This window comes from Mercenaria mercenaria, chromosome 13 (genome assembly GCF_021730395.1).
Source record: "Mercenaria mercenaria strain notata chromosome 13, MADL_Memer_1, whole genome shotgun sequence".
Lineage (NCBI taxonomy): Eukaryota > Metazoa > Mollusca > Bivalvia > Venerida > Veneridae > Mercenaria > Mercenaria mercenaria.
Window position 1 is genome coordinate 37,255,704 of NC_069373.1, and position 22,159 is coordinate 37,277,862.

Sequence of the window (22,159 nt, forward strand, 5' to 3'; positions counted from 1 at the left end):
TCGCCCATTTTTTAATTTGATGCCAGATTGTGTAATAAAGATGCAAATTTTTATCAGATGTGTTGTTTATTTTTTGTACCCTTTGTGTCCCACTTTCTGTCCTCACTTTTGAAGAGTCTCCGGTTCCGGTCAAGGTCGATAGCAGACGAAAATAAAAGGGAAAGTGAAACCAAAAGTGAAAGTGGCCAAAAAGAAACATGACTTAAAATAAATATTTTCAAAAACACTGGTTAAAAACTGTTGCAAAACTAAAGGTTAAACATAGTATGAACTTTTTATGTAGTTTATTTCAAACTATCAGACCAAATAATGATTTTATATCAGCAAATATTCGTCGACTCCGGGCTGTCAAAATTGTTTTCGAAATGCTGCTTCCAGGGCAAAAACAATTACAGACAATTTTACCATCTTCTTTCACATCTAGTTTATTTAAATGTAATTAAAAATATGTTGTTAATGCAATTTTGTGATTCGTCTGCACCCTACCCATAACTTCTAGGCAAGAATGCTGCATCATTAGTTTTTACAGTAAATACGTTTTGATAACTTCTATTGTATAACTATCATGCTTTTTGCGGGAGTAAATATGTAAATATGTTGTTGAGAATATTGATAGATTAGACTAAATGTTTATCTTGTCATTTAATACATAAATGGTTTTCTTTTAAAAATAAACCACTGGGCGAGCATGGGTCCTGACCACCTGGAAAAACGATGGAAACAGTATAGTGGTGTTATGCCCGATTTTCAAAGTCCCGGATGTAAGTGTTCACTAAAAATTGGGTCATTTGAATGGGGAAATACCTGGGTAGAACTGACGAGGCAAAGAAGTTGATATATAGTATTACAATAAAAATATTGCAATTTAAATGCCTTTTCTGGGCGAGGACTGGTCTAGTCAGTCTAATGCACACTGGAAGAAAGTGTAGTCAAGACAATTCGACGTTCAGATTGATTTATATTTGTGACTGGCAATCTAAGCAAGTGGGCATATTGCCCATATGAAAAAATTATCTCAATATATTTCCTAGGATCGCGTCAAATTAGTCGAACTAGAGCAGAAGAAAGTGAAACCAGCATAATCACTGATAATTTGCCAAGGCCAAGACACGGTTTTCAATAGATAGTTAAAAAAAATAGTTTAGTATTTTAAGATAAAAATCTTCATGGACTGTTGAAAGAAATACAAAGGTATTCGCATTTTACATACCTCTTTTTGACAGAAGAAGAAAATATAACCTTACCAATAAGAAATTGTTTCAGCTTGTCATATTTTGTGCGCAGAAATTCTGTTATCCGTGATAATCACTTAATCACAACAACAACAACAATAACAACATGGGTTTTCATTATTTCATCAAAAAGTGATGTTAGAATGCAGTTTCAGGAAAACAGATGTTAAAACGTTTTTAAGCAGGTACTTATATTATGTGAAGCAGCTTAAAATAAGCTGATTTTTATCAATCATGTTTGCATGGTATCGGCTAGGTATGGCTATCAAGTCAGCTCGTCCCCTAGTCAACTCGTCCCCCAGTCAAATCTACCCCGATTTGGTCATTTCGTCCCCCAAAATTGGTCATTTCGTCCCCTAATAATAAAATTTGGTCAAATCGTCCACCTTTTGGTAATTTTGTCCCCCTTAATATTTCAGGCATTTTTGCTTTTTTATGATATCTTTGACTTTGAAAACTGGTATTTAAAATCATTGTGAGTTTTGAAGGAGTTATATTGGAAATTGTTAACTTTAAATAATTAGGTTTGATAACATAATAAAAGAAATATACTGAAAATATAAGACAATTAACTGAAATGAAATAAAAAATAAATAAATACAATGCCCTTAGTAATAAAAATATGATGTAATAGAAAATCTAATTAACTTTTTTAAAAATCATAGTAAGAAAAGAGAGAGCAATAAATCCATATCCTTGGTCATAATAAAAGAAAGTTTTAATTAGAAATACAATAAAAAATAAATAAACAACTAATATCTGTCACATATGTATTACTAAAGATAACCAACATGCTTTATATTCATTTTTGTCATTAAAATAAACAAGAGCTGTCTCCATAGGATGACACATGCCCCAGATGGCACTTTGAATGAATAGTTATGGCCGATGTTAGAGTTTAGGACCTTTGACCTACAGACCTGGGTCTTGCGTGCGACACGTCGTCTTACTGTGCCACACATTCATGCGTAGTTATTTTAAAATCCATTGAATGACAAAGATATGGACCGGACACACCCATCATTGCACTATCATGAAATATGACCTTTAACGTCTAAGTGTGACCTTGACTTTTGAGCTACGGACCTGGGTCTTGCGCGCGACACGTCGTCTTACTGTGGTACACATTCATGCGTAGTTATTTTAAAATCCATGCATGAATGACAAAGATATGGACCGGACATGCCCATCAATGCACTATCATGCAATATGACCTTTAACGTCTAAGTGTGACCTTGACCTTTGAGCTACAGACCTGGGTCTTGCGCGCGACACGTCGTCTTACTGTGCCACACATTTGTGCATAGTTACTTGAAAATCCATCCATGGATGACAAAGATATGGACCGGACACGCCCATCAATGCACTATCATGAAAAATGACCTTTAACGTCTAAGTGTGACCTTGACCTTTGAGCTATGGACCTGGGTCTTGCGCGCGACATTTTGTCTTACTGTGGTTCACATTCATGCCAAGTTATTTGAAAATCCATCCATGGATGACAAAGATATGGACCGGACACGAAATTGCCGACAGACGGTTCAAAAACTATATGCCTCCCTTCTGGGGCATAAAAATAAAAAAAAAACTCAAAAGTCGGGAGACAGGAGTTTCTAAAAAAAGTAGAATGAGCGTATAACTCTATACCTACACACGAAAGGTGTTAAAGGTTATTAATCACATTTAAAGTCATTGATTGGACTGATTGAAAGGTGTTTTAATTGCATGAGAAGTTGTTGACTGACTGAATGAAATGTGTCAAATTTCTGTTAATAGTTGATTGGAATGAGAAAATTATTTGTTATAAAAAAGTTTAATAAAAAGTTTGATCTTATTCAAGAGTTTGAAAATAAGCAGCATCAAATACAGACATTTAAATAGATTCATGTTGTCCAACATAGCAGACTTACAAAAACAAAGAAAAAAAAAACGAAAAAAAAAAAACAACCATAAAATCCTCCTTGTTAAATCGATCATTTTTAAAGCAATAGTTTTTAAAACAAACGAAAACTTATGTATATTTTTAGCATTAAATATACTTATTTGAAAGAAAAAACGACTTAATTTATCGAGGTGGGCGAAATGACCAAATCGGGGACGAGTTGATTGGGGGACGAGTTGACTAGGGGACGAGTTGACTGTAAATCGTATTCGGACACTCTTTATTTCGGAACAATATACAATAGTCAATACAGTAAATTTTATTTAAAGTCGGCAAGACATCATAACAATAAACATAAGATCGAGAAAAGCTTTATAACTGACTGCTATAACATATATTAAATGAACAAATAAAAGAGCTGCAAAAAAAAAGCACACAAATATAATCCAGCTAATTATACGCAAGTCGCGTTATTGTGATTATTTTTGCACAGGTCAGTATCTCTCCTGCATGTACATCATAGGAAGGACCTTTTCTGTGGAGAACCTTTGTGACGATTCTATGCGGCGATTTTAAAAATTACATTTATCTATTGAAAAACAAAAATATTAGACTAAGTGAAATTTTAAGATACCTGGAAAGAATATCTATTTTTTCCTGCCATTCAGTTGATGTTTATGTGAATGAATGGTAAAACACGAGTTTGTCACTGTTTTAAATAAAGCACCCTAAAGTTTACATACATTCTACATGGCTGGACTTCGCATCACATGATCGATAATGACCAACCACACTGTCAGCTGTACTGAGTGTAATGGCAGACATGTAAATACAGCGAGGTAGCCAAATGAAACATATAGTGTTTACACTTTATTAACGTGTTTTACTGTTATGTTTAAACCACAAAATGATTCAGTTTTATTTTGTTTTACGATTTCATTGTTTAAGTATATTGCCTGATCGTGTTTTTACCTAAATCTGTTTTCACCACAGAAAAGGTCTTTACTGGTTAACCCGGTTTTGACGTAAAGAGAGGGATTCTGTCCTATCATAAAAATATCTCAGAATCAGTTCTGACATCAAATTATTTGGACTAACAAATATAAAGCATATACAGCACACAAATGCAAAGCAAAGCATAGTATCACACAAGCAAAGCAAAAGTAAAAACTGAGTGGATTATGCTAATCATGACAAGAGGCCTAAAAATTAGAAAGTAAGGTTAAGAAACTGAAAAGGGAAAAACGGACACAAATGTGTTGACTAAAAAAGTACTAAGAACGTGTATCCCTTCAAACCAGGTTTGAGGAGAACAGATTAGCATAATCATCTCAGATTGGAATAAAACAAGCATGTATAATTACAATATGGAGGCAAGCATGCAACACACGTAAAAAAGCAAGAATAAGTTGCAAAAAGCTAAAAAAAAAAAGGTCTTGGAGGAATAGCACATAATCATAGAAGCACAAGATGTATCTACTTAAGGACTAGAATAAGGATAATAATTTATAACTGTACTGGAAAAAGCATGCAAAAATAATTAAACAGACAAACAAGCAGGGGTTTGGGAAAGGCAAGCATGCCACGCAGCATTGTGGACAAGTTATATTTGCCGACAAGCCACACAAGTACACTCCTTTCCTGACCAGAAGGATATAAGATTTTTAAATTATTAAAATTATTGGTTTGCCGAAAGTTGTCAGGTAAGGAGTTACACAATACAGGGGCAGCATACCTAAAACTGTTCTTACCAAATGTAGTTGTACTGACCTGAGGTACCTGTAATATATTCGAATATCTAAAATAATATGAATTTGAACGTTTATTTATTAGGTCTGATAAAACTGGAGGTGCCAAATTGTTTAAAATTCTGAAGGTTTCTATAGCCATTGTTCATTGTCTTCTTACATGCACTATTTGCAGTCATGGTAATTTTGCTTTAACTAGTAGCTGGTCATAAGTACTACTAATATAATCATCATATACAAATCAAGGGAGGCATATAGTTTTTGAACCGTCTGTCGGTCTGTCAGTCTGTCGGTCTGTCAGTCTGTCCGCAGTTTCGTGTCCGGTCCATATCTTTGTCATCGATGGATGGATTTTCAAATAACTTGGCATGCATGTGTACCACAGTAAGACGACCTGTGGCGCGCAAGACCCAGGTCCGTAGCTCAAAGGTCAAGGTCACACTTAGACGTTAAAGGTCATTTTTCATGATAGTGCATTCGTGTCCGGTCCATATCTTTGTCATCCATGGATGGATTTTCAAATAACTTGGCATGAATGTGTACCACAGTAAGATGACGTGTCGCGCGCAAGACCCAGGTCCGTAGCTCAAAGGTCAAGGTCACACTTAGACATTAAAGGTCATATTTCATGATGGTGCATTGATGGGCGTGTCCGGTCCATATCTTTGTCATTCATGCATGGATTTTAAAATTATTGGGCATGAATGTGTACCACAGTAAGACGACGTGTCGCGCGCAAGACCCAGGTCCGTAGGTCACAGGTCCTAAACTCTAACATCGGCCATAACTATTCATTCAAAGTGCCATCGGGGGCATGTGTCATCCTATAGAGACAGCTCTTGTTTCAATTTGTTTAGTATTTATAACTTTACAGAAATGCCATGATAATTCATATTTTCATCACTTTTACTAATTGCCTCACTCTGGAAAAGTATAATGGCTATTTGTTTCAAAAAGTGTACACACGCAGCTGTAAGGGGTAATAATTTATTAAGTTAGACTAAGAATCTTACTTTTTAAATGTTTTAAAAATGGTATTTTGATAGTTTAGGTAAAGGCAGTGGCTAGGGGTCCAGTAACCGGACCTCAAGAAAGCCCGTACAGGGCTGTCTGGAGGTCCGGTAATCAGTATATATACTGAGAACAGTATTTACAAAGAAGAGACAATATTTTATCTGTAAAAACAGGAGATGGTTTCAAAAATTTGCTCTCTTGTTATGCCCCCGGCATCTACTGATGCGGGAGGCATATAGTGATCGTCCTGTCCGTTCGTCCGTTCGTTCGTCCGTCCGTACGAGGTTAACCAAATGGGACTGTTTTGTCTACTTGATACTAATGCAGATATAACCTGTGACCATTCCTTATCTTCAGACATCACCTGATCTCAGTTTGACCTTGACTTTGACCTCAGTTTGGACTTAGGTTGCTTTATATGTGCCATCTCTTGGTTAACCAAATGGGACGTTTCGTCTATCATCAATACCGCTTACAAGAATGAATTGATACTAATACAGATGTAACCTGTGACCTTTCCTCATCTTCAAACATCACCTGACCTCAGTTAGACCTTGACCTTGACCTCATTTTGGACTTAGGTTGCTTTATATGGACCATCTCTTGGTTAACCAAATGGGACCGTTTCATGTAGCATCAATACCACTTACAAGAATGAATTGATACTAATACAGATGTAACCTGTGACCATTCCTCATCTTCAGACATCACCTGACCTCAGTTTGACCTTGACCTCATTTTGGACTTACCGGTAGGTTGCTTTATATGGGCCATCTCTTGGTCTAGCATCAATACCGCTTACAAGAATGAATTGATACTAATGCAGATGCAACCTGTGACCATTCCTCATCTTCAGACATAACCTGACCTCAGTTTGACCTTGACCTCATTTTGGACTTAGGTTGCTTTATATGGGCCATCTCTTGCTTAACCAAACCAGGACTGTTTCATCTAGCATCAGTACCGCTTACAAGAATGAATTGATACTAATGCAGATGTAACCTGCGACCATTCCTCATCTTCAAACATCACCTGACCTCAGATTGACCTTGACCTCGTTTTGGACTTGGGTTGCTTTGTATCGACAAGGATGCCACCAGAGGCATCAAGCGTTTATTGAACGCAGCTTCTTGTTTTTCTCATTGTTTTAAATACATTATAAATGACAGGAAACAGTAGTATTTATAATTCTTTAATTCCAAGAAGTATACGATCACAAATTCGATAAGTAGTATGAATATCAATATTTTGTATGCTGTAATGGGAAGCTTTTATCAAATTCTTGTTTTTCTCAGTACTGATGAATTAAAATAATAAGTTTTCTTTAGTATTTAAGACATGGATTGTTCTCATGAATAGTTGATTTCGTTTTACTGCTTGAGTAAATAAATAATGGTAACTACCAGAAATTGCCGTTAAAATTTCATATTCAATATGCCTAAGAACTAATATGAGCCATGCCATGGGAAAACCAACATAGTGGGTTTGCGACCAGCCTGGATCCAGACCAGCCTGCGCATCCGCGCAGTCTGGTCAGGATCCATGCTGTTCACTTTCAAACCCTATTACAATTAGAGAAACTGTTAGCGAACAGCATGGATCCTGACCAGACTGCGCGAATGCGCAGGCTGGTCTGGATCCATGCTGGTCGCAAAGCCACTATGTTGGTTTTCTCATGGCGCGGCTCGATTGTGATGCACTTGTATGTTTTACAGATGAAACAACAGAGACATTATGATTAGAAGGCTTTGCTCCTTTTGCTCGTCTGTCCGAGGGAAGATCAAATCTGGAGGTAAGATCTGTTTATTACTTATGCTAGACTCTACATATGTGATGCTTGATAGAGGTATCTCTGTTATAAAGAGACAAATTGTTCCTTCGATTCTGATTTTTCAGATTTCATAAGTTCCAAGGGTGAGAAGGTACTTTGTCAAATGAAGATGTTTGCCTGTACCCAAAGCTTAGTCTGAGTTCACTTTGTCATAAAAATACATGAGCAATTACAACAATGGACTTTCATATTACAGCAGATTTATCACACTTAGTTGAATGTTAAGATTTAAAATTTGTGGTAATTATAAATCCATTGTTAGGTTCTCAGGTACTATGTTGCACAAGTACGATGAGAGATGACAACACATTTTTAATCCCCCGCCGTGGCGGAGGGATTATAGGAATGGTCTGCGTCCGTCCTTCCGTCCGTAACAAAATCGTGTCCGGTCCATATCTCCTAAACCCCTTGAAGGATTTTCATGAAACTTGGGTCAAATGATCACCTCATCAAGACGATGTGCAGAACCCATGAGTCAGCCTTGTCGGTTCAAGGTCAAGGTCACAACTCAAGGTCAAAGGTTTGAGCCTGCCATTTTGTGTCCGCTCTATATCTCCTTAACCCCTTGAAGGAATTTTATAAATCTTGGGTCAAATGATCAACTCATCAAGACGATTTGCAGAACCCATGAGTCAGCCATGCCGGCTCAAGGTCAAGGTCACAACTCAAGGTCAAAGGTTTGAGCCTTCCATTTTGTGTCCGCTCTATATCTCTTAAACCCCTTGAAGGAATTTTATAAAACTTGGGTCAAATGATCACCTCATCAAGACGATGTGCAGAACCCATGAGTCAGTCATGCCGGCTCAAGGTCAAGGTCACAACTTAGGGTCAAAGGTTTGAGCCTTCCATTTTGTGTCCACTCTACATTTCCTAAACCCCTAGAAGGATTTTCATCAAACTTTGGTCAAACGATCACCTCATCAAGGCGATGTGCAGAACTTATGAGTCAGCTGTGTCGGCTCAAGGTCAAGGTCACAACTGAAGGTCAAAGGTTTGAGCCTTCCATTTTGTGTCCGCTCTATATCTCCTAAACCCCTTGAAGGAATTTTATAAAACTTGGGTCAAATGATTACCTCATCAGAACGATGTGCAGAAATTATGAGTCAACCATGCCAGCTCAAGGTCAAGGTCACAACTAAGGGTTGAAGGTTTGAGCCTTCCATTTGGTGTCCACTCTGTATCTCCTTAATCCCTTGAAGGATTTTCATCAGACTTGGGTCAAATGATCACCTCATCAAGAACTCATGAGTCAGCCATGTCAACTCAAGGTCAAGGTCACAACTGAAGGTCAAAGGTTTCAGCTCTGTATCTCCTAAACCCCTTGAAGGATTTTCATGAAACTTTGGTCAAATGATCACCTCATCAAGACGTTGTGCAGAATTTATGAGTCAGCCATGGCAGTTCAAGGTCAAGGTCACAGCTAAAATCAAAGGTTTACCCTTTCACTATCCATAGCAGTGGCGGGGGATTTAGCTGTCCTTCAGACTGCCTTGTTCCCATATATTATTGTAAGTTAGAGGTTGAGATGTTTTTGCTATATTCAAGTTCATTACATTATTGTGTTTTTCAAAAAATAAATAGGGAAATAATTGGACTGGAAGTATTAGTTGCTTGCTTCCTTATAGCCAAGTTCTCTAAAGGTGAGTTTTACTGTATCCGGAGCCGAGTTGCAGTTTGGTGTTGCCTGTATCTTCTTTGCTTGAATTGCCTCTTCCCAGTTTCTTCTCATCTTGAATTGCCTTTACATGAAGATGTGCCGGATTTTTCTTTTCCTACATATTTGTGGTTGCCCACTTTGCCCCTGTCTGCATGTTAAGTTAATCCCATTCATTCTGTTTTGTCCTGGTACAGTATATTTACTCTAATAATTAAACCTTAAGCCTGCTAAATTTCTAAAATGGACTGTTCCTCATTCAATTTGGGTAATACCATTTATTATTCGAAAGGGTGTTCACTAAAAATTTACTGACTGAATAGCGAACAGTGCAGACCAAGATCAGCCAGCACCCGTGCACGACCGTGCACTGGTCGCAAAGGCAGAATCACTTTCCACCAGCAGGCTAAAGGTTAAACCTATTGTGTAACCTTTCCTTTGTGATAACACACTTTACAGTAGATTCATGGTCAGTCCTAGATTTGTTCCAATTACAGTGCTTACAAGGCAGCAAGGAGCAAAATACAGTACATCTACAAAATCTGGAAATAATGAAAGCCAGGGTATTAAAACTATGGAAACTTCCAGTATCAATTATCTGCAATTAGTAATGACTGAGGATGGTGAGAAATTTTTGGCTGAACTAGATGCGGAGAAGTTACAAAAGAAAGCAGAATTGGAAATGAAGTTAGAAATGTGGAGGGCTGAAGGACAGTTATATGTATGTATCTACAAATTTATTTGCACATGTAGTACATACTAGATAGGGCACATTAGGTTTTTAGTTTGATTATTGGAAAAATAAGAAGAGATATTCTACTCACTTTAACTTCTTTCCGGTTACAGTTTTATGAAAACTTAAATTTCATGTTATCTTCTTAATTATTGCCCCTGTTTACTAGTATCTTCAAACTTCTCATGAGGATTGGTTTGGTACGGGGCAGAGATTTTGAAGTTTAGGGTCCTGTAGCCCAATGTCAGGATCACTGGGGTCACATTTCTCCCATCAACCCTTACCACCCCATTCAACATGAAAATTAAGAGTAAGATATTAGGGCTGTCATCGATAGAAACGATATCGATGTATCAACGATTTCTTTTTGTCGATCGATTATCGATTCCCATTTTCAAAAATCGATATTTTACAGGGAGAAAAAACTACCCAAATAAACACTCAGACCCTAAAAAACAACTTAAGTTCACAAAGTTGTAAATTTGGATGAATGCAAAAAAGGAGTGAAGGCAAAATAAAAATGAAAGATGTTATTAATTTTTATGTATTTCTTTTATTTCATAAATACAAATACAACACAATCAAACAGAAATATGGAAAGTAGGCAATAAAACTTAAAATAGCATTTACAGGAAGGTATATAGTATTATATGAACAAATAGGTCGTTAATCTAACTTAATAATCAATATATCGATGTATCGTCGATATTTGTCTTCTGATATATTGGTATCGTCGATACGCCTAAGACCCTATCAATGACAGCCCTATAAGATATATATTTCTCTTATACATTTTTTGTACTGAAGAAAATATCACTCATATACTCATCACAAGCCACACTTAAATGTACTGTGAAAGTTTACTTAATCTTGTATTGCTTACATGTAACATATGACCATACTGACAATAAGTCGGGACACCAGTGTCCTGCAGATACACAGTCTAGTTTTTAGACTGGGATATGGTGGTGGTCATTAGGGCTGGCAAAATGGGAGGTATTAAACAGGCAGTTTCCAGCCAATAACTTTAATTTAGATAGGCATATTGTCACCAAACTTGGTATATAGCAAGTTATATGGATATCTGGCTTTTGATATATTAAGAATCATTGGATCAAGCTAAAGGTCACAGTTACTAAAAACAAAAATATGATTTCTAATCAATAAAGGCTTGGATTGCATTTCAGGACACAGGGGTTACTGCTTTGTTCACTATTACTGAAAAATGAAAAATTTAAGTTTTCAGCCAATAACCACTTTGGAATGACATATTCAAACCAAACTTAGTGTATAACAAGCTTATATTGAGGTCTAGCCACAAGAGTCAGGTTGCTGTTACTAAGAATAGAAATCAGTTTGTGGTCAATAACTTTAGTTCAAGTTGTCATTGATAATGGTCAAATGATGAAAATCTTGTTGACAATGTCTTGTTTCTTGTTATCCTTATTATTAGATGCAAATTGACCATTTTGGTGAAGTTGATCAGATATATTGATAAATGGGTAAAACAGGTAGGGCAGACAACATACTTGTATAGGATTACATACTTTTGTAAAACAAATACATGCATTATATCTGCATAATTAGATGCCACTACATTTTGTTGTTATTAAGAGCCTAATTAACTTTGTTAGAGAGGCAAATGTGGCACACTGCTATTGTTTTTTCACTGTCCAAAAGTACTGTTTCAATCTAAATTTGAAATTACACACTTTTTGGAAATTAAATCATGCCTAGAGACTTCATAAGTTGAAGGGTATTTACCTGTCTTGACCAAGATTTGTAATGCAACATGGGTACTGTTGAAGAAGATAGTTTGTGTTACCTCCCTTGAATAGTTGAAATCCATGTAAGCTGGTGTGATATTGCAATATGCCAGATTCTTAATTCTTAAAGCCAAGTATTTGAAGCCAAATTCAGAGACCTTGTGCAAAATACTAAATGCTGAAAGTTAAATATTTAATTCAATTTGCCAAAATGGTAAATGCAATTGCTTAGTAAATTGTTTCTTTATATGTCTACCTATCAGGCCTCGACACTGACAGTGTCCCGGAATGCTAAGGACCCTAAATTCTAACAAGGGAGACCCATTATTTAAAACTAGGTGTTCCTCCAGGATACCTATTTTCAATAATGACAATGTAATAGCCACATTAAATAAAGAGTTATATTCAAAGATTTCTTTATTCTAACAATATTCGACCAAAAAAATAATGAACCGATGTTGCTTTCTTCTCACCAAAACTGCTAAATCTTAAATCGTATTTCTTTCTTTTCTTGCTTCAATTTAAATTCACCTACAACCTATGTCGGTTGTTTTAAAATAAAGCATAATAATAGACTGTTGCTGAATTTGATCCGAAACAAGAAAAAGAAATAGATATAATTTAAAGTTTAGCAGTTTTGGTTGAATACATTTTCATCCTTTCAAACTGGAGAGATCCCGTGTATAGATGATCTACAAATTCTACAAGCCCGCCCTCTTAGCTCAGTAGGGAGAGCATTGGTCTACGTATTGCGGGGCCGCGGGGTCGATCCCCGGGCGGGGCGTATGTTTTCCGTGACAATTTGATAAAAGACATTGTGTCTGAAATCGTTCGTCCTCAACCTCTGATAATTTATGTGGGGAAGTTGGCAGTTACTTGCGGAGAACAGGTTTGTATTGGTACAGAATCCAGGAACACTGGTTAGGTTAACTGCCCGCCGTTACATGACTGAAATATTGCTGAAAAATGGCATTAAACCCAAAACAAACATACAAACAAATTCTACAGGTAGGGGTCCTCTGGGACACCAATGAAAAAAGTTAGTGTCAAGGCCTGAGTCCTTTTATAGTAATACAGCATTTTAAGGCATATTATGTTCTATCAATTTGATATGAAGAAATATGTCTGCTAGTCTATATTTAGATGATATATATTTCAAAACCATTATTTGCTGATCAATAAAATGTTCTGGTCATTTTAAAAATACCCTGTTTCAAAATTTGTTTCCACAAATAAGGAATATGCAGGTGATACTTCAGTCTCTTTTACCTTCCTAAAGAAAATCAGAATGTCTGCCTGATGCATTTTCAAGTTAACGTTTGCTGAGTAGTGCTAAAGTTTGTCACTACGTACTGACAGGAACGTAGATTTCTAATGTTAACATCATCAGTTACATGCAGTGATTCCTGATACTGTTCTACGGTATATGTTGATATCCAGATAAGAATTCAACATGTTTTTATGTTATGTCGGAAAATATTGTGAATAAATCAAGATATTTTGTATTGCGTTTTTGTCATTTTCTGTTCACTATTCGCATCATTATAAGCACAGTGACATTACTTTTGGATCAACCTTCACATCTGAAACTAAAAATATCTTAAGTATTTTCACAGCAGCTTGAATAATAACAACATACTCTTTTATGAAATATATATTTTTCTATGTAAAAAGCAAAAATATCAATGCTTGAATCCCAGGCTGTAGAAACAGTTACATAAAGTGTTTTCTAATGTCCACAGATATAGAAGGTTTTAAAAACTAGGCTTTCCTCTTTTAAGTTCTTTCAAAGGGAGCCTGCCATTACAAAAATCAGCATTATTTTACATGCCTTAAGTAATTTTTAGCTCACCTGAGCATGAAGTGGATCATTAGATGTTCATCGTCCATCTTGAGTGGTTCCCTTCAAATGTCTTCAAAAATTAGGTCATCTGTGCAGAATTATGGTTACCATGGCAACCAAAAGGAAAAAAACTTTAAAAGTCTTCTTTTGAGAATCCACTGTCCCAGTTTTGAATAAATTTTACATCAGTGTTCTTTGAGTGATTTTTTACCAGATTCCTTCAGACTTATTCTGTTTGTTTAAAAAAACATGACCGTCAGGGGGCAGTGGTAGTTTTTCCTATGTGGCTATATGGAAAATGTTGAAAATCTTCTCCTGTGAAACTGCCAGCTTAGTTTGAAAATAACTTCACAGAAATGGTCCTTGAGTGATCTTCAAGTAAATTCCTTCAAACTATTGCGTGTTGTTTTATTTTTATAAAAAACAACAACAAAAAACATGGCTACCAGGGGGCTGGATTAGTTTTCTCTATATGACTAACTATTCTGAAACTGCATGAATGATATTAAAGGTAATTCCAAAGCAGTGAACCTTATCTGACCCTCTACAAAATTCCTTCAAATAGTTTTTTTTTTTAAATCATGCCCATCAGAGGGCAGTGCTAGTTTTCCCTATATGGCTTTATGGAAAACTGAAGATCTTCTCTTCTGAAACTGCCAGCTTGGTTTGAAAATAATCCCACAGAAATGATCCTTGAGTGACCTTCAAGTAAAGTCCTTCAAATTATTCAGTTTTGTTAAAAAAAAAAAACAACATGGCTACCAGAGGGCTGGGCTAGTTTTCTCTATTTGGCTATATGGAAAACTTTGAAAATCTTCTTCTTTGAACCACTGTTTGCACAATTTCAAAATATTTTCATTTCAGTGTACCTCTGGTAACCCTTTACCAAATTCTCTCAAATAATTCTTTTATTTCAAAAAAACATGGCTGCCAGGGGACGGAGCTAGTTTTCCCCATCCGGTTGCATGGAAAAGTTTGAAAATCTTCTTCTCTGCTTAAGCTGCTTTCCCCCTTCTACATACCGGTAATCCCCCCACATACACTTATTACCCACCCATATTTAAACTTTTAAAATCTTGTTGTCGGAAAACATTTACCTTATTTAAAAATAATTTCATAGATATTTTGCTTCCATTACCAGTTACCAAAACTGTTCAAGCATACTGTGTAAGGGAGTTGAACGATCTTTAGCCATCATGGCCCTCTTGTTTGAAATTTCCTAAACATGGAGGCTATTTTATAATCCTTTATAATGTTAAAAAGCATGTAAAATGAAATGATATCTGCATTGAACTGTATCTGATGAGTTTTATTACATTGTTTATTACAGATACCTAATCAACTTCATGCTTGTGATTGGAAAGTTCTTCTTTCATCCATGAGCAATTCAACTTTACAAGAAAAACTGCGATACTTGAAAATTGTCTATGTAAGAGATGAGAAAAGACAGTTGAAAGAAGAAGCTGCACAGTTTCATTTGTACAGTGCACGTCAGCCATACGATGATGAGGATCTTAATATTATACTAAGAACCTTTGAGATGAGAAAATATTTAAATCAGTGGAACGGAATACGGTCTTTATTTTATGGAAGGCCTGTTATTATAGACATGGATTATGATACTGCGAACCAGCATGAAATTTTCCAAACAGCTCAGCAAGTTGAACAGATATACAAGTTTAATTGTGAACATTTTGAACCTTGTCATCTACACTTCACTAGCGCACATAAAAATAGATTTTTGGCAAAAATGTTAAGTATGAAAAGAAATTTTTTGGCTGAATTTTACACTGAAGATTTTCTACAAATTTTTCCGCGGGAACGTCTGTTCTACTTAGTTCCAGAGGGACCGATGATTCTTAAAGAAAAACTTGACGAGGATGTGATTTTTGTGTTTGGAGGAATAGGTGGAACAAGGGAACGCAAGAGGTCCTTTGCAAAAGCAGAGTCACTTGGCATTCCGTATGGTTCACTGCCTATTGAGAAGTTTGTCAGGTAAATTTTATACAGAGGATGTTTGTTTTTTTCCATATCAAAATATCATTTAACTAGTGACTACCAGTAGGCATGAGCAAAAATGTCCAGAATGATAGGTGTTTATGAGTGAAAGATACTTATTTCCTTTTTTTTTTTCTACAACGTAGAATTTGATTAAACTCTGATTTTTCAAAACTTCAGAATATACTTAGAAAATTAAGCAAATAAAAAAGATTGGGTCGTGTGTTTGTTCTGTGACTGATCAATGTCCATTGTCAGTCGTGTGTCCGTCAACATTTTCTAAAGAAATCTTCTTCTTGAAAACCACTGGGCAGAATTACACCAAACTTCACAGGAATGATTCTTGGGTGGCCCCGATTTAAATTTGTTCAAAGAATTGAATTCCATGCAGAACTCTGGTTGCCATGGCAACCAAAAGGAAAAACTTTAAAAATCTTCCTGTCCAAAACCGCAAGGCTTAGAGCCTTGATATTTGGCATGTGACATCATCTAATGGTCCTCTATTAAGATTCTTCAAATTGTGCCCCTGGGGTGAACGGTGGGGGGGGGTCACAAGTTTTACATAGACCTAAAGGATAAAACTTTAAAAATCTTCTTGTCTGAAACCACAAAACCTAGGCTTTTGATATTTGGTATGTTGCATTGCCTTGTGGTCCTCTACCAAAAATGTTCAAAATATGTCCCTGGGTTGAACAGAGGCCCTGCCCTGTGTGTCCCAAGTTTTACATAGACTTTTATGGGAAAAAAAAACTTTTCTTGTCTGAAAGTTTAAGGCCTAGGCCTTTGATATTTGGTATGTAGCATTACCTAGTGGATCTCTAGTAAGATTGTTCAAATTATGCTCCTGGGGTGAAAAGAGGCCCCACCCTGGGGGTCACTTGTTATATGAGTTATATAGGAATAAATACTTAAAAAATTATCAGATCATATTTCCTATATGATATATTGGTACCCTAGTTGTGTCCCCCTGAAAATCAGACTGGTTCAACAATTTTTGAGGGAGTTATGGCCCTTTGTTTATTTTAATAATTTACATAGATTTATATAGGGAAAAACTTTGAAAATCTTCCTGTCCAAAACCACAGGGCTTAGGGCTTTGATATTTTGTAATGTAGCATCATCTAGTGGTTCTCTACCAAGTTTATTCAAATTATCCCCCTAGGGTCAAATATGGCCCCACCCTTGGGGTCACATGGTTTATATAGACTTATACAGGGAAAAACTTTAAAAATCTTCCTGTCCATAACCTACAACATTCAAATTTGGACTACATGTATGGTTTTGAATGGCTAGATGAACCTTGACATGAGCTGACCTTGATTTTGACCTAGTGACCTACTTTCACATTTCTGTAGCTACAGCCTTCAAATTTGGACCACATGCATAGGTTTGTGTACCGAAATAAACTTTGACCTTAACATTGACCTAGTGACCTTCTTTCACATTTCTGAAGGTACAGGCTTCAGATTTGGACCACATGCATAGTTTCGTGTTCCGAAATGAAATTTGACCTTAATTTTGACCTAGTGACCTATTTTCACATTTCTTAATCTACAGCCTTCAAATTTGGACCGCATGCATAGTGTTGTGTATCGTAATGAACTTTGACCTTGAGATTGACCTAGTGACCTTCTTTCACATTTCTGTAGCTACAGCCTTCAAATTTGGACAACATGCATAGATGTGTGTAACGAAGTGAATTTTGACCTTGAAATTGATCTAGTGACCAACTTTCACTTTCTCAAGCTACAGCCTTCAAATTTGGACCACATGCATTGACCGTATGCACAGTTTTGTGTACCGAAATGAACTTTGACCTTGATTTTAACCTTGAGCTAGTCTTGAAATTATGAACATTCAAAAGTGGCTCAATGATGGGCGCCAAGATCACTCTGTGATCTCTTGTTTAAGATACAGTCTTAAAATTTGGATGACATGTACAATTTTGCACACTGATCTTAAAACTGACTTTTAGTGACCATGAATGTGACCTACTGACCTACTTTCTAATATTTTAGCATCAGTTTGCCATTTTAAACATGTGGCTCATATTACTCAGGTTGGCGATTCAGGGTCATCATGACCTTCTTGTTTGTTAGACTGCTTTGAAAAAATTGGACTTCACACAGTTTTTCATAATGGGAGTCTATGGGAAAATCATAACTTTCATAACATTTTCTTGAACAGAAATTTTTCTACAATGTAGATTTTAAAGGTGGTCAATCACATTTAAACAACATTTAATGACATTTTTTACTTTTTGTATATTCTGGTAGAGAATTATTTAAGGAACAGAAAGACCGATTACATAGAGTTAGATTCCTATTTGAAATGTATATTTTAAAATTTTGTAATTACTCCCCTTTAATATGAAACTATATAAAAAGCTGGGTATTTCTTTTTATTTCGATACAATGTCTAGTTTTACATTTGCATTTGATAGACATATCAACTATTGAACAATCTGAACCAAAATGCAAGTTTAAAAGCTGTGTGTAGCTTCTGAATTCATTTATTTCCAATCTATCTTGGTTGCGCAACCGAGATAGGCAAAGGGAGGTAATAATAATTTTTCAAACTTGCGTTTCTAATGAATTCCATCTAAATACATAATTTTTAATGCAAATATTTTACAAATATATTACAATATGTCTAATATTTATACATTTCCTTTGGCAAAGTATGTTTATCAAATTTATACTTATGATAAAATAACTCTATCTTGGTTTGGCAACCAGGATAGGAAAATGAAATTTTGAAAATACCTCCAGTGAAAATCTAATTTGTATTAAGTGTTAAGTGAACATAAATGAGTGTAAATGATCAGATGCTTAAGTTTCGAACAAATCCGTTACATGGTCAAAATCTGATTATCCACCTTTAATTAAACTTCACACAGTTGTAAATAAACATATGGCATATAATGTGGTGAAATAAAATGTATCCGTGTGCTTATTTTTGAGATATTGACCCATGATTAAAGTGAACTGCAATAATTGTATGATATAGTTCTATTTTTTGAAGCATTTAGCAGCTGACATATTAATTTCTATGTTCAAATGATGGCACTGTGCAGGATCCAAAACTAATTTGGTATTCACTTATGTGGTTAAGGAGGTATCTATAGCACTTTTGGTTGAAATGTTAGATTTTAAGTTTTTTCACGTTGGATATAAATACAAAGTTACGTAATTAAAGTGAACAGCTTTGGTTGTTGGGAAGACTTGATATGTTTTTACTAAGATAATAGCTCTGTAGAGGTTAATATACTTGGAACCTCATCACATGTGAATCTTGAAATATCTACCTTTATAAAGTTTAATAACAAAAGGTTGTCCAGTACTGTATATCATGTAAATTTGTTGTTAGCTCACCTGAGCACAAAGTGCGCAAGTTAAGCTGTTGCAGTTACCCTATGTCTTCTGTGTGTAGTTATTCGCCATTTGACTTTTAATGCTCTTAAGGTCACAATTCTGTCCCAATCTTAATGAAACTTGGTCAAAATGTTACCCTCATTAAAATCTTGGAAGAGTTTGTTACTGGGATATCCAGACTCATAAACTGGGTCACAAGGTCAGTTAATAGGAAAACTTTCTTAATACTATAGAAGCCACATTTTCTACCTGATCTTCATAAAACTCAGTAGGAATATTTGTCTCTATGAAATCTAGGTCAGAATTGAAACTGGTTTATTTGAGGTCAAAAAGTACCGGTAGGCCATTAGCTCAAATCATAGAAAAATCTTGTTAAATTAAACTTTAAAGGCCACATTTATCATTTAATCATCATAAAAAATTGTCAGACTTTTTTCTCTATGAAATTAAAACCAGTTTAAAACTGGGTTATCAGTGGTTTTTATCTACGTCACTAGGTCAAATCATAGAAAAACCTTATTACCACTCTCGAGGCCACATTTTCTTCTTAATTGTTACAAACTTGTGTCAGAATGTTTGTTTCTATGACACATATGTCAGGTTTAAAAGTAGATTACCTGAGGTCTACAACTAGGTCACTAGTTCAAATCATAAAAAACCTTGTTAACCATCTAGAGACCACATTTTTAGCTCGGCTATATGAAGTATGGAGAGCTATCCTACTCGACCTGGCGTCGGCATCCTTCCGTGTCCGCACTTTGGTTAAAGTTTTGATGCACTTTCTCTTTATCTCTGTAATTACTTGATGGATTTGTTTCAAACTTAAAATAGTTATTCCTCATCATCACCCACATCATATGGCACAAGGGCCATAACTCTCACACCAATATTTCATGAATTATCCCCCCTTTTTACTTAGAATTTCAGGTTAAAATTTTGATGCACTTTCACTCTATCTCAGTTATTACTGAATGGATATTATTCAAACTGAAAGTAGTTGTTCTACATCATCTCCCACATCATATGGCACAAGGGCCATAACTCTGGTACCAACATTTAATGAATTATCCCCCCCCTTTTGCTTAAAATTTCAGGTTAAAATTTTGATGCATTTTCACTCTATCTCAGTTATCACTGAATGGATTTAATTCAAACTGAAAGTAGTTGTTTCACATCATCGCCCACATCATATGGCACAAGGTCCATAACTCTGGTACCAACATTTAATGAATTATCCCCCCTTTTACTTAAAATTTCAGGTTAAAATTTTGATGCACTTTCACTCTATCTTAGTTATTACTATATGGATGTGTTTCAAACTTAAAATTGTTATTCCTCATCATCACCCACACCATATGACTCAAGGGCCATAACTCTGCACCAATATTGCATGAATTATCATCCCTTTTTACTTAGAATTTCAGGTTAAAGATTTGATGCACTTTCACTCTATCTCAGTTATTACTAAATGGATTTGATTCAAACTTAAAATAGTTGTTTAACCTTATCACCACATCACATGACACAAGGTGCATAACTCTTGACAAATTTCAGATTCCCCTTTTCTAAATTAGTAAATTTGATGCACTCCACCAATCACGTTTACTGTATGGATTTGATTCAATTAAGAGTTATTCTCATATCAATCATTCATATGACACAATGCATAACTCTGCAAATTGCATGAATTATGCACCTTATTAAAATTAAGGTAATTTTGTGCATTTTCAAATCTCATGATTACTAAGTGAACTAAGCATTGTTCCACATCATATGACACACTCTTGCACCAGTATTTTATAAATTATGCCCCCTTTTTGCTTAGAATTATACTTACTTAGTGTTTTGATACACTTTATCTTTATCTCTCTTATTACTTAATATTTTTGACACAGACTCAAGCTATTATTCAGTATCTTCATCCACCATTGGAGTCATTAAACACTCCAGCAACAGCTCCAGCTTCCTCAGATGTGCCCAGTTTCACTATCCAGCATCGGAATAGTCGAGCACACTGTCTGCTGTGACAGCTCTTGTTTACTTTGATCTTCTGGATATTTGGTTAAAATTTGTAACTTGGACATCATGATGTCATCATCTTCAGTAATCGCCTCATTGTGGAAAAGTATACTCATGCAGGCTGATCATGGTCTGCACTATCAGTCAGTAAATTTTTCAGTGAACACCCCTCCAAATAATAAATGGTTCTGCCCAAACTGAATGATAGACCAGTCGATTTTAGAAATTTAGCAGGATAAAGGTTAAAACATAAGGAAATATTTTTATAACTGAAAGTGTAGAAGAGTCTTGCAAAGACAAAGATTTTAGTCATTGAATTAATATGAGCCGTGCAGTCTGGTCAGGCTCCATGCTGTTCACTTTTAAAGTCTATTGGAATTGGAGAAACTGTTAGCAAACAGCATGGATCCTGACCAGACTGCGCGGATGCGCAGGCTGGTCTGGATCCATGCTGGTCGCACACCCACTATGTTGGTTTTCCCATGGCACGGCTCAATTTATTGTTCTTCAGTGTAACTTTCCTTTATTTCAGCCGCAAAGTGAGGAGCACTAACGACCTGTACCTTCATGTTGTAATGCAGATAATGCTTGACAAGTTTTCTGGAGTTTCATGGAAAACAGCCTTAGACAGACATCTTCCTGATCAGAAATTTGAGAAATATCCAGGACCACCTCCTCCTAAATCAGGGCGCAGATCTCAGAAACAGTTTCAAATGTTAGAGAAAACTCTAAAACTTGGTAAAAGAAGATAATAAAAAATATTCAAATCGTTCCTGTTTAGCCTCTCTTCCCCCCCACTCCACCACTCCCCTATGTCTTTCAGTAACTACTTGTATGTCTGTCCAAATGCTGTACAGAAATTAATAGTAAAACAAGCAACATCTTATCATTGACAACAATCTACCTGTCAAATACATGTTTTACGTAATGTCTTGTATGACTGGAGACTTAAATATTCTCAAAGTTGTCCCCCTTTAAAAAAAAGAATGCCATTTGTAAAGAAATAAAATAAACAATCTCAAAAAAATAAGTTTAAAATAGTTTTTAAATTTCACCACTGGCACA

General features: G+C 35.7%; 2 protein-coding genes across 4 annotated transcripts in view; one reads left to right on the forward strand and one right to left on the reverse strand.

The window, feature by feature from the left end:
• The window catches only part of LOC123528789 (uncharacterized), a 50,437-nt gene extending 49,125 nt beyond the window's left edge, over positions 1–1,312 (reverse strand). Inside the window, exon 1 of one of the 2 annotated variants that reach the window (XM_045308787.2) lies at positions 1,245–1,312. The gene's annotated coding sequence lies outside the window, so the exon portion shown is untranslated. The remainder of the gene's footprint in view (positions 1–1,244) is intronic. The other variant, XM_045308788.2, reaches the window with a different exon arrangement.
• Positions 1,297–21,866, forward strand: LOC123528790 (tRNA methyltransferase 10 homolog C-like). Of its 2 annotated transcripts, none has more exons than XM_045308789.2 (5): positions 1,297–1,417; positions 7,592–7,668; positions 9,859–10,082; positions 15,034–15,698; positions 21,627–21,866. In XM_045308789.2, the coding sequence occupies exons 2-5, from the start codon at positions 7,611–7,613 to the stop codon at positions 21,844–21,846; spliced, it is 1,167 nt and encodes a 388-aa protein (XP_045164724.1). In that variant the 5' UTR covers positions 1,297–1,417; positions 7,592–7,610; the 3' UTR covers positions 21,847–21,866. The 2 variants fall into 2 exon arrangements, with proteins under 2 accessions (XP_045164724.1, XP_045164725.1); XM_045308790.2 differs by having other exon boundaries at positions 1,320–1,342.
• The last annotated feature ends 293 nt before the right edge of the window (positions 21,867–22,159 follow it).

Bases quoted from the DNA above. Each gene is read 5' to 3' on its own strand.
- LOC123528790 (XM_045308789.2), top strand. From the start codon at position 7,611: ATGATTAGAAGGCTTTGCTCCTTTTGCTCGTCTGTCCGAGGGAAGATC. The intron at 7,669-9,858 runs GTAAGATCTGTT...TTCCAATTACAG, and splicing joins AGGGAAGATCAAATCTGGAG to TGCTTACAAGGCAGCAAGGA. The intron at 15,699-21,626 runs GTAAATTTTATA...CCTTTATTTCAG, and splicing joins CCTATTGAGAAGTTTGTCAG to CCGCAAAGTGAGGAGCACTA.